This window comes from Belonocnema kinseyi, chromosome 3 (assembly GCF_010883055.1).
Source record: "Belonocnema kinseyi isolate 2016_QV_RU_SX_M_011 chromosome 3, B_treatae_v1, whole genome shotgun sequence".
NCBI lineage: Eukaryota > Metazoa > Arthropoda > Insecta > Hymenoptera > Cynipidae > Belonocnema > Belonocnema kinseyi.
This window is the reverse complement of record NC_046659.1, coordinates 11,780,314-11,792,340: the sequence shown is the minus strand read 5'-3', so window position 1 is coordinate 11,792,340 and position 12,027 is coordinate 11,780,314. Positions and strand designations below refer to the sequence as shown.

Below are 12,027 nucleotides of genomic sequence, written 5' to 3'. Positions count from 1 at the left end.
TGCATCCAAACGGCTCGACAAGCACCCAGGTTGGATATCCATCTGTTGCTTAGCTGTTTTCAAACCCAGGAGGCCAAGAGATTACGCCTCCTGCTTCCGTTTTAGTGTCGTCGGTCGGAGCTTATCCAGCGGTTATGTACAGACTTTCACCAATAGTGAGCGTGAGTATAGGTGGAGAAAGACACTTCGGAACTGTACCACATGTTTATCCAGCCACTATTCAAGGAACCTATCCAGCGGCTCCACCAGCCAATTACCAGGCAGATTGAAAATAAAAAACTATGAAATTTTATTCTTAAAAATCCAATATATCAAAATTAAACTATCTGAAATTGATACCTCAGTCATATTTCCAAGAGAACTTCATTGTACATATTACAGGGAATATTTAACCGATGACGAAGTGAGAGGATTGATAGTAAATCTGAAAACTTAAGAATGATGTATGGATAAAAACCATAGAGCAGTGACACTTTGCTACATTTAAAATAACGTAGTCGAGGAGCCAGCTTCAGGTAGTCCTTATCCATTTGCCATTCTCTTAGCTTCATACATATCCACGTTCCTAGAAGGTTTACTGAGTAAATGAAACAAGGAAACAATGTGCTTTATAGCCTGAGCATCAGAGTGTGCTCCTGTCGGGGCCCTCCGCCACCTTAGAACAAACAAACAAACAATGACCCCCTGCTTCTTACTTTTTAAATTTCCCACTTTTCCTTGCGATCCTCTATAACATTTTGACATTTAACCTATATATGTACACCGAGAACAATAATTCTTTCCTTCTAGACAACTTCACGCCAAATGCCAAATCGGCATTTGGTCTTCTACCGGACCACTATGATTTGATTTTACTATTTTCATCGCTGATATGAGCACTTACATCATCCAGACCTTATATTTATACTGTACATATTTACGTACATATTTCATGACTGGAGAAGTGTACATGCATTGTACTTCTCTGTTGAGGTTCTGCTCAAAGAATATATTGATTGATCATAAAATCAATATAATGCACAGTGATAGACTCTTTTTTTATGTGTCACTCATACATCTATGTTTTTTGTTACTATTATTTATTCCTCTTTTTCTATCCCAATTTAAAATATAGGAGACGTAGTCAGAAAGTGGATGGTGGGCGTGGAAGATCATGGAGGACTGGCAGAATTGTGTGTGAAAGTTAGAAGAGAGGAACAAAAAAATTAGGGTGCTTGCAACAGAATATGAACATCTTGTGAGTTAAAGGAACGTGGAAAGAATGGATGACATAATTGAAAAAACTATGAGGGATTGGGGAAGAGAATTTAAGAGAAGAAGAGTGAAAGAAAGATGAAAATATACCCTACTGTTACAAAGTGTCTAGGAAATCTCCAAGAAATCTCAGGGTTCAGTCACTTTTCTGATATTTCTATCTGTAGCAACTCAGGAAATAGATTTTAAAGATGGGCCCTTTATTTGTAAATACGCAAAAATTACAAGGGTGGCCCAAAAAATCAAATTTAAGTAATTTCAAAGGGCATATTCACCAAATCGTTCTCTTAAACAAATAACTGTACTCAAGTTATTTATTTTCAAACAAATATATTTTTAGCTTTTGCTCTGAGGCTTCAAAGTTTCCTGATTTGAAGTAGGAAAGTCCTAACTACAACTACAGATTTGACCCAGAGAGCAGCTTTGGATTTATTAACTTATTATTACTCCCCCAATAACCTCATTGTCAGTGACCGTGAGCAAATATGGTGCACAATGAATTTATTTACCTAAGAGAACGATTTGGCAAAAATGCCTGCTGAAACTTCTGAAAATGTGATTTTTAGGCCATCCTAATATATACATTTTACAATTAGCGATTCGAAAATATTATATTTGAAATAAACCGGCTTTTACGATTCTAAACATTTATAATTTATTTTAAAAAATTTTTAATTTCAATAAGCTTAATATATGGAATAATATATTTTCGAATTTATTGCCTGTAAACTTTTAAACTTTTTTAGACAAATCGCATACGCCTGGAATCATAAAAAAATGTAGATTCCAAATACCCTATTTTAAAATCGTCAATTGCTAATTTTTTTTAAGTTTGTGATTCGGACTTGCTTACGGACAAAGAGCTCCTGCTTACGATTTTCAATCAGCTTAGACCTATTTGTGGCTGAATTTAGTCTTATCTATTCTAGCTAACGATCTGGGTAGATGGCTTCCTGTAGCAAGTTTTAGTGGCTAAACTGCAGGGGTATTAACGGACGACATTCAGAGCTTGAAATATAAAAGAAACTTTTGTTTTTAATTTTAAAAAGTTACAGAATCAGAACCTAAAAATATATTAATTTATTCATGTATCAAATTTGCCTTCACAAGCGCAAAATACATAAGATTTTGTAAGTATCTCGTAAAATTTGCCGGATGCATAAAAACAGATTCCATTTTTAGATTTACCATCAGGACATTCATGTGAAATTATAAATACATAAGTTGCGACAAATAAATATACGCATGCAAATAAATGAACAAAATTGCTAGCATATTATGAAGACGTTATAATAGCCAAACCTTTCTTACCTGTTTTTTATGTTTTGAAATCATGAAGGTTGGACCACCATAAATTAAAACATAAAAAAGGAACCAAATCATTCAGTCAATCTTTAGAGAAAAGATCATTTAAATAGAGTAATAATTCATTAAAGTTTTGTACAACCCGGCCTAAGATTTTCGCTTGAAATATTCCTGCGATTTCCTTTCGGTATCATAACCACGGAATCGAAGCTAATGATAAATTAGATGAAAGACGTACATAGTCTCTTCAATTCCTCAAAAATTTTCTGGATTAAAGCAAAATTGGTAAAAATTTAAAACAGCACAATACGAATTTCTGAATGTAGTGCTAAACATTCTCTAACTGTATAAATATAATTCACTCACATGTACTTGATAGTGATACGGATTGTGGACAGTGTGGCTTCCAAAAGTTTCATGATCTTGATTAGAAAAAGGAACCTGGTAGATTTGATTATTTTCCTGGTCATCATAGGTTTGTATTGGTACGCTAAATCCTTGATGATGTTTGCTAGTTGACATAACGTGTTGCGTCATAGAACTATCCATGTGTATATTGAAAGCAAGATTTGTTCTTGCATCTGTCATTCTGTGTTCCATAGGTCTGCTGGTCATTGGACTACTACCTCCACCCTCCGGTGATTGCCAGAGTTCTTGTACAGCTGACATAGCTTCCTTCGTATTTACAGTTAAACTCTGACCCAGCAAGTGCTCCTCAGTTGCTGTACTAGATGACTGATGTTGACCCATGTAACTAGAAGATTGCATCTTTTGCTGTCTCCTCAGCTCAGCCTCCATTCTCTCGGCCTCGATTCGCTCAACTTCTATTCTCTCAGCTTCTAATCTCTTATATTCTTGTTGTTCAGCCTCGAATCTCTGTAACTCAATCCTTTCAGCTTCCAATCTTTCTGCTTCCAGTCTTTTGAATTCGAGCTGTTCAGCCTCGTATCTTATTCTTTCTAATTCTTCTCTTTGCTGCCGTTGTAGTTCCAACTGTTCGTTACGATGTCTTTCCATCTCGAGTTGCGTTGCTTTTAGTCTGCGGGTTTCAATTTTTTGTTTCTCTATTCCGTATAACTGAAGATGTAACTCTTGTTGTTCAAGGTGCCTTTGTGCGATATGATGATACTGTTCAAAGGGTTGCTCACGTCTTTCCGTGTAAACTTCCGAATTATTCTCTACCTCAGTATTTATAGAGAGATGATCATTTACTTGAAAACTCTGAGATCTTCTGTAAAGTGAGAAACACAATGTAAATGAAATTAATAGACATTAGGATTGTTTTTATTTTAATCAACTGAAAATATTAAGCATTGGGAAAAACGGGCACATAAATTGAATACCTGTTCAGATGCTGCTGTGCTCTGATTTCTTCCATACTTTGATCAACGTTATTCGCGTACACTAATTCTTTGGGATAGTGAGGTTTTAATATCACGTTAGGATTTGGTGGATCTGATACATATACAGGAACCTTCGGATATTCATGATATTTGCTGCCATCAAAAAACGGGGTATGATTCGGAAATAATCTCAATTTATTTAGGTTATAGTTGTCATCTAACTGATCTTCGTGAACTAAAAAAGAATAATTGGATTGTTAATAAACATACTTAGAATTGATATTTTATTCGAAAATTTTATTTTCACCTTTAAATGATGTTTTGACGGCAGACGAAATTAGAAGGTATTTCTTACTACTAGAATTCCAGGGTCCAGGTTTAATTGTATTCTCCTTATGTATAGCTTCTTCCACAGGTACGTGATCCAAAATACTCGAGCTTTTTCCCCCAGGGTCGGCACCGTCATCCTAATGATGTTTCAAATAAAAATGCTCAGTTTACGTTTTAATATTAAAAGTTTCCATTTGTAACTTTCGGACTTCTTATTTAGCCCTAGCAACTTAATATATCACATAAAATTTAAGAAAAAAAAATCAGCCATGACAAATCCATTCACAGTAGTTTTTCAATAATAAATAATTAGACAAATTATGTATCTGAACGACCAGAGACAGAAGATATATTAAAACATTTCTCATAGAGAAAAGCATACAAATGGATGTCCAATATACGGATCGTAAATCTAAACGACGCTGTGATCGCTATATGGAATTTTCGAATGAGAATAGCGGACGTAACCAGGTCAGTTTATATTGTTAAACCAGATAATTGATCATATTACTCGATTTTTAACATAGTGAGACAGACTATAAGTGAAAGGACCACAATACATTGAAAATCGCTCTCTGTGAAATTGACTCAAACTTTGCCATTTGGCACAGTCTTTTCATGCTGAACAAAATATGTTAATGCCGAAACTTAATCCTATGCGCCGTTTTCACGCTACAGAGCATTAAATGTTGATAGAAAACCGTTTAAGTACACACTCCAAGCATAAGGAAATATACATAATGCATATGACTACATATATGTACATGAGTTTGAAAAGTGAGAGGAAGGAGGTGAAAGTCTGAGTAATTGAGTAGCTGAGTAACAGAGAGAAAGAGAGAGCAAAGGAGTTAGTGAGTCATGTAAATAGTGAAAATAATGAAGTGAGTGAGGGCGAGGGTGAGTGAGTGAATGAATGAGGAAGTGAGTGAATGAGAGATGCAAACAAAGCATTATCTAATGTGCAACTATTATTAGTACATAATCTAGATTTATTTTTCAAGTCCGCAGATCACTTGAACGACAAAATAACCGAAACGGCAGTAATATCAACAAAGAAATTAATTGCGCTAAGCAATGGAGTACCAGTGACATATTTGACTAATTTAAGTAGTTGTCCTTAATACCTGATTTTTAGTGAACGGTGATTAAAGGCAGTTTTATAAGCTGTTCTACACTGAAAGAAATAGTTTGAGGCTAATGGCAATCCGAGTTTGGTTGAGAATTTCTAACTGAATTAGAAAGAAAATTGTGCTGTCTCAGCCATACGAATTTGAGATTTATTACCTACGTATAAGAAAATCACCAAGCCTAATATGACAAGGCAAGTTTGCTTGCCTGAAATGATAGTTGGGAAAAGTGTAGCATTAGATATACGAATAAAATATCAAATTATTATAGTGTAGATACAAGAATTTGCTGCCTCGCTATCATGGCTAAATTGAACGTATACTTTTATCATCTATCTATTTGAAAGAACACTGCATTTAAGTGTTTCATTATCCATTCGGCTATTTGCTTGATACAGCCATACCAATCGATGTATTTTACCGTGCATGTTTTGCGAGATTGATGAGCCGGTGAAATGCGCGTCGACTCGGCATTAGTCGCCGTCTTCAGACTTGTTTTATAGCAAATGAGGTTAGTGAAGAATCTTTTGAATACCTAATTCCAAAATTTGTACAAGATTAAGATTTATTAAATATTCTATTAAACAATTTCTAAATAAATTATCTATTTAACATTTATTTGCCTTTTATTTTTGTATTTTCAGAATAATATTTAAATTTTATGTATACAATAGGTCCGGATTAACAGGATATTTCGTTATTTTAAGCCTGGTTTCAATTTAAAATATTATAAAGCATTTTAAATGAATTTCAAAAAATTCAAAAAAGTTTAAGGATCTTCATGTAATTTAAAAATATTTTCAAGTATTAAAACAGATTTTCAGGATTTATTTGATTTAAAAATTTTTAAAGTTTATAATTGAATTTCAAAAGATTTCATAATATTTAAAAGAGTTCAAGAAATTTTAAAAGAATTTAAGAGATTTTAAGTAATTTTGAAGAGTTTTTAAGGAATTTCAGTAAAATTTAAATGAGTTTTAAGATTTTTGAGTAATTTTAAAATATAATATTCTTGAATTCTTTAAAGCCTGTGAAATCTCTTGAAATCTTCGTAAATTGTTAGAAATCATTTAAAATCGATTCAATTTCTTAAAATATGTATTGATTTCTCTAAAATCTTTCAAAATATCTTGAAATATTTTTGAATTTATTTAAAATCTTCTTTAATTGCATAAAATATTCAATAATAATTTGTTATTTTTCTAAAATTATTATATTATAAATATGTTATTAGAAGCTTCGCAACATTTTTTATAGAATGGGTTGCGAAAATTTGCAGACGTCCTTCAGAGCTGTAGGATATATTACAGATTTTTTTGTTTATACTTGAAACTAGGTTAGCCGCGAGGCTTTAGGCGTTAGGAATGCGAAACATTTAGGGTTCGAACCCGCGACAAATAAAAATGTTCATAGCGTGCGATTATTAATAGTGTAGCCATTGTGTAATACAATATAATTGTGTACTCGAACATGTGAACAAATATTAAAGTACAAAGTAATAACGCAAAAGATTAAATTAATTATCGGCGAAAAATTGGTTTTAAAACTTCTTCTATATAGACTGTATTTTAGCTACAAGTTTAGATTTTATAGAACTATTTTACGTTTTTCGTATACCCTACCTTTCAATCGAGGTTACGTCAACCTGGCCTTTAAATTTAATAGAACTTTGTAACCCATTTCGTGTAAATATTGCAATGCAATATAAAACAAAGACTATTTTTATTTTTTCTGTGTATCTTTAAAAAATAATTTTTAAAGAAATTATGGGAGGTGCAGTTGACAGCCATGCGTATGGTTGATTTACCCCAACCAAATTCTGTCTGACGCAGCCATCTTATGTTTAGACACATCTATTAGAACATATGGCTGAAGCAGTAATATTGCTTCAATAATTATGGTATGGGTAAGGTACGCAAACCGTATCGCTGTAGCTGAGCGAGCAATACATTATGGTTGGAATAACCAGAATATAAACATTTTATCTGTCCTCGGTTCGCCATAGTTTATTACTTATTCAATGCATAATAGACATAACTGTTTATCTCCAAATGTTAAATAAACAAGACGACCTATTTCATGTAAAACTTAAGACTACAAAGCGAGATGTACAGTAGTGTTCATGTGTGCCTTGCCTTTGAGGTTGGCTGCTTGTATATTTTTAAAAGTGAAATTGAAATCACAGCCTACTTTATCAAATAAGGCATACATGAACACTACTGTATGATGCATGAATACGGCTTTAAAAAAATGTAGTTGTTTTGCCGATGACATTTAGCATTCATTCAGTAACTTAACGTTTTATGTGTAACCGATCGCATCCTTTGTAACTAGATACTTATTTCTATTTTGTATTTTGTATAAATAACAAATGATGGCGTTTCAAAGACAGATCGCCTGCTATGTATGCAACGTAGTATATAATCCTCAGAGAATGCAACGAATAAGTGGCATGGAAGATGAAAATAAATAGCAACTTGCAATTACACGAAGGGATGCTTTCAAACACCCACCTCTTGAATTGAATAATGAATCCAGTTTATGTATTAACTGTAACAGATCCAGATCAGATGAAATACGTGCTGTAGAAGGTGATCCAAGTACAATGAATTTAGATGTGTTAACGCAAACGGCCAGTGGATCTTGCTTAGTATGTAATGCTAGATAAAATGTAGAAAGGTTGTCTATAGAGTGTAGGGTAGCCACTTTTCTTTTCCGTAACATTTATTTTCCGGATAATGTTAGAAGTTGTTCACATCACTTGGACGAAAAGGGATACTTCCCGAGGTTAATTCTGGAAGGACTTAAATCAGTTAATCGGCCATATGTAATAAAAGGACAAGAGTGACAGATATTTTTGCAAAAACTAAGGCATGCGGCGAATAATCAAAATCCATTTGAAGATGAGAGTTCTTTCACTGAAGAAGAATTCAAATGTATTTAGCCAAATAGCAAAGAACAATTCTCACTTCTTTTTACGTACTGTCATCCTGTACCGCAAGAAAGAGGTCACATTTACATATATAGAAAAGACTTATTGACTTTTTTATGTAAATTAATGCAAGGTTTAAGGGATGAATTTTTAAAAGTCATATTTAAGTACCCCAGTAGAGGCGCCGTCAGCTTGGTTATATCAAAAGTGAGACAATCTTTGCACCATACGTTTGTTCCTCAGAAATCGGATTCCAAGCAATACGTTACGGAATTTGCAAATAAACTCTATAATCCAGAGCCACAGGCACTAAAACCCATTGCTGCAAATGGATTTTACCTATACATACATTCAGAAAAGTAGCAATTTTCGTATTTTAATACAGTCATTCTCCCGGTATAAACATCGACATTTGATAAAACGAGCATCAAGAATAATTTTGCAATGCATTTTTGGACCTCCCTATTATGCAACACCGCGCCACGTCCACTGCAATTCGCTTTTGTTTCCATATTCGCGACAAGCGTGCTAGTCTCAATATGCAATGGCAAAACAAAAGAACTCTACGAGAGAACTACTACAGAGTAATATTTAAAAAAATGTTAGGCCTATTCCCGAAAGTATTCGCGAAAATTGTTCTTCAATTAAAAAAAAAACCTGCCTGCTGCGTGGGCACATTCTCGTCGCTCGCGGCTCGCTTCGTATTTTTTTCATATTCGTGCATAGATCTTTTAAAATTAAAAGTAAAAACATCCACCACTGTAATCTTGAGATTGTGAATTGTCTTTTGTTAAAAGAGCTTTGTTCAAGAGTTTAAGCGAACCTAGGGCGCGCGACTGTTGGTTGCCGCATTTCATGCTCGGTCTTTGAATTTCATCCACATTCGTAGACATACCTTTCAAAATTAAAGATTAACGGATCGACAACTGTAATTTTGCGATTGTGAACTCTGTTTTGCTCAAGCTCTTTCGGCTTTAGAGAACACACTCTCATCACTTGTCTCGTGCTTCGCACTCGATTTTGCCCACAATGTCAAATTCTCTACATTATGCTGAACACTTTTAAATAAAATATAATACATTTTTATGTACCTCTGACTGGAATTGCGTATTTAGATATTGCAAAATAAAGTAAAAATTGTATTTATCATGATTACTTTATTATTTGTTTCTTATTTTTCATTAAATTTTATTCTTAGCTGCGCTGAAACATGTACCATTTCAATATATTTATATCATTACAATTCATAATATGTATTGAAATTGAAACATACTTATTCTTTTGCCGTGTTTTTATCAGTTTTATTTTATTTTTAACCTTGTTTCTTACGATAAAAAGAAAAACTACGTTTTCTACCAAAACAAAACAAAAATATTCATAAAAATTTCTTAACCTTTTTCGGTTGTATAAATCTTGTCTCACTTATTCCCGTAGCTAGTATCGTTTGTACACAAATACAATTTTTTTATTTACAATGCTGTTTTGCAAAAATAAAACAAAAACTACTTGCCCTACAACGAAGTAATTCCTAACAAATTTGCTTTTCTTTTTTAGGTGCACAACTTTTGTCGATCTATCTCTTGTCGTTTCTTGCTTTATTTTACCACAAAATGGAATTATTTCTTTTTCATTAGATGGGGGAGTTGAATAACGAGGATATAGAGAAACAGATCAGGAAGTTAAGAAGATTAAAGTCAGCAAGTCTGGGCGGGGTAGAGAACGAAGCATGTCTGTTTAGCACACAAGAGTTAAGGGAGAGGCTGAAGGGGGTAGTGGAAAAAGTATGGGGGGGGAGGGATTCCCAAGAGGGTAGAGGGAGGGGTTGATCGCAGGGTCTTCAGAACGTGGGATTTTTCGCCCCCCCCCCCCACTCTCCCATCTGGGAGCGACACATTCAAATGTAGCGTGTCGGTGAGTCGGCTCTGCTACATGTTGCGTAGGCCAGCCTCGTGTAGAGCCGAAAATGCACAATCACGAGCCCAAGCCCCCTCGACTTAACGATTCGTTTTCGGCGGCTAACTGGCTATTTGGAGGAGTTTTTAAGTAAACTGAATTTCTCAGGGTATCAAGAGAAGGAAAGTTCAGGCAATTTTGCTATGTTCTATAAATTTAGAAAAAAATAAGGAATTTAATTCTTATCAAGCCTTCTTGCGCAATTTTATTGTACATTTTTTTAAAATCTATTTTTGTTTAAAAAATGTGCTTTCAAATTTGCGTAAGTTTAAGAAATATTCAGGAATTTTGAAACGATTAGAAAATAATAAAAATTTGTAAAGATTTTTTAAAGCATTTTTTAATCTTTCACGAAAATGAAAAAATTCTTTTAGGTTTCTAAGAATAATTAATATAATTTTTTATTTTAAAAAATGGATGTAAAAAAATTCCAATACATTTTAAACTATATTTGAAATGGTTAATAAAGAATCTGAAGATTTTAAGGCAATCTTTTTCATTTTGCCGAATTTCAAAGAAAATCAGGAAAAATTTAAATAGTTTTTGATGATTAGAAGGCTTAGAAGGTCCGACAAGGTTAGAAACAGCACTTTTTCAAGATTGGTAGGAAAATTTTTAATGACTAAAATTTAAAAGAAGACTGTAGAATATTTTAAAGCAAAATGTTTCAATTTAAGTAAGATTATAATAAATAGATCAAAATCGAGTAAACGCAAGAAATATTAAGAAGAATCGAAGAGATTCAAATCGAATTCTAAACTTAACTTCTGTTATAAACTTAGATTTTTAAAGAAATCAAACATAAACTTTAGAAACTTTAAAGGAATTCTGAAATATTTCAAGGAGGTAAATCTATTTTTCTTAAAATTCCTCGGAAAGATTTAAAATATTATGAGTCAATTTTTTCACATCTTGAATTAAGGAACATAATTCTTATTAGGCCTACTTGTGCAATTTTGTTACACAATTTTTTAAATTATATGTTGGTTTAAAAATCTACTTTCAAATTTGAGTAAGTTGAAGAGATATTCAGGAATTTTGAAAGGATTCAAATATAATTAAAGCTTGTAAAAATTTTTCAAGAATTTTGTAAGTTTTCACGAAGATCAAAAATTTATTTTATGTCCCTAGAAATAATTAAAATAATTGGTCATTTCGAAAACTTGATTTTAAGAGATTATTTTAAAGCATTTCAAAACATTCAAAAAGACGTCAAAAATTGTCGAAGTATCTGAAACATTTTAAAGTCAATTTTTTCTTAATTTTGCAAAATTAAAAAATCAGGAAAAATTTTAATAATTTTCAAAGATTAGAAGACCTGACAAGATTACAAAAAAAGAATTATTTTCCTAATTATCGTGTGAAAATTTTTAATGATTTTTTATTTTGAAAAATGTGCTATAAAAGAAAATTAAAGAAGATTTTTAAACACATCAAACAATTTCCTAAAATTTCGAAAGAGTGTAAAATGTTTTAAAATCAACATTTTTTAATTCAATAACATCACACATTTTTAAAAAATGTAAAAAATCGAATAAATTCAATAAATATTGAGTCGAATTGATGAGATTAAAAAAGAATTTAAACTTAGAGGATTTTAGAAACGTAGGATAAACTGATTTAAAAAACTGAAAAACCGAAAAGTTCTTGTAGAAGAATAAAAAAGATGCGCCTAGAATCTGTGTACAATTGTGGGTCCGGATGCAATAAGGGCACATAAAATTTTTTCGTGCGAAAACGAAGTCCCCTGGAGGCTTTAGAAAAAATTTTCGAATTTTAATTT

General features: G+C 32.6%; 1 protein-coding gene across 4 annotated transcripts in view; it reads right to left on the bottom strand.

The window, feature by feature from the left end:
* Positions 1-12,027, bottom strand: part of LOC117168712 (probable inactive serine/threonine-protein kinase bub1) — a 244,950-nt gene that overhangs the window by 135,872 nt on the left and 97,051 nt on the right. For all 4 annotated transcript variants that reach the window (XM_033354424.1, XM_033354422.1, XM_033354423.1 and 1 more), the window contains 3 exons: positions 4,210-4,369; positions 3,903-4,137; positions 2,926-3,790 (listed from right to left, as the gene is read on the bottom strand). In XM_033354424.1, the coding sequence (XP_033210315.1) occupies positions 2,926-3,790; positions 3,903-4,137; positions 4,210-4,369 (1,260 nt within the window). The remainder of the gene's footprint in view (positions 1-2,925; positions 3,791-3,902; positions 4,138-4,209; positions 4,370-12,027) is intronic.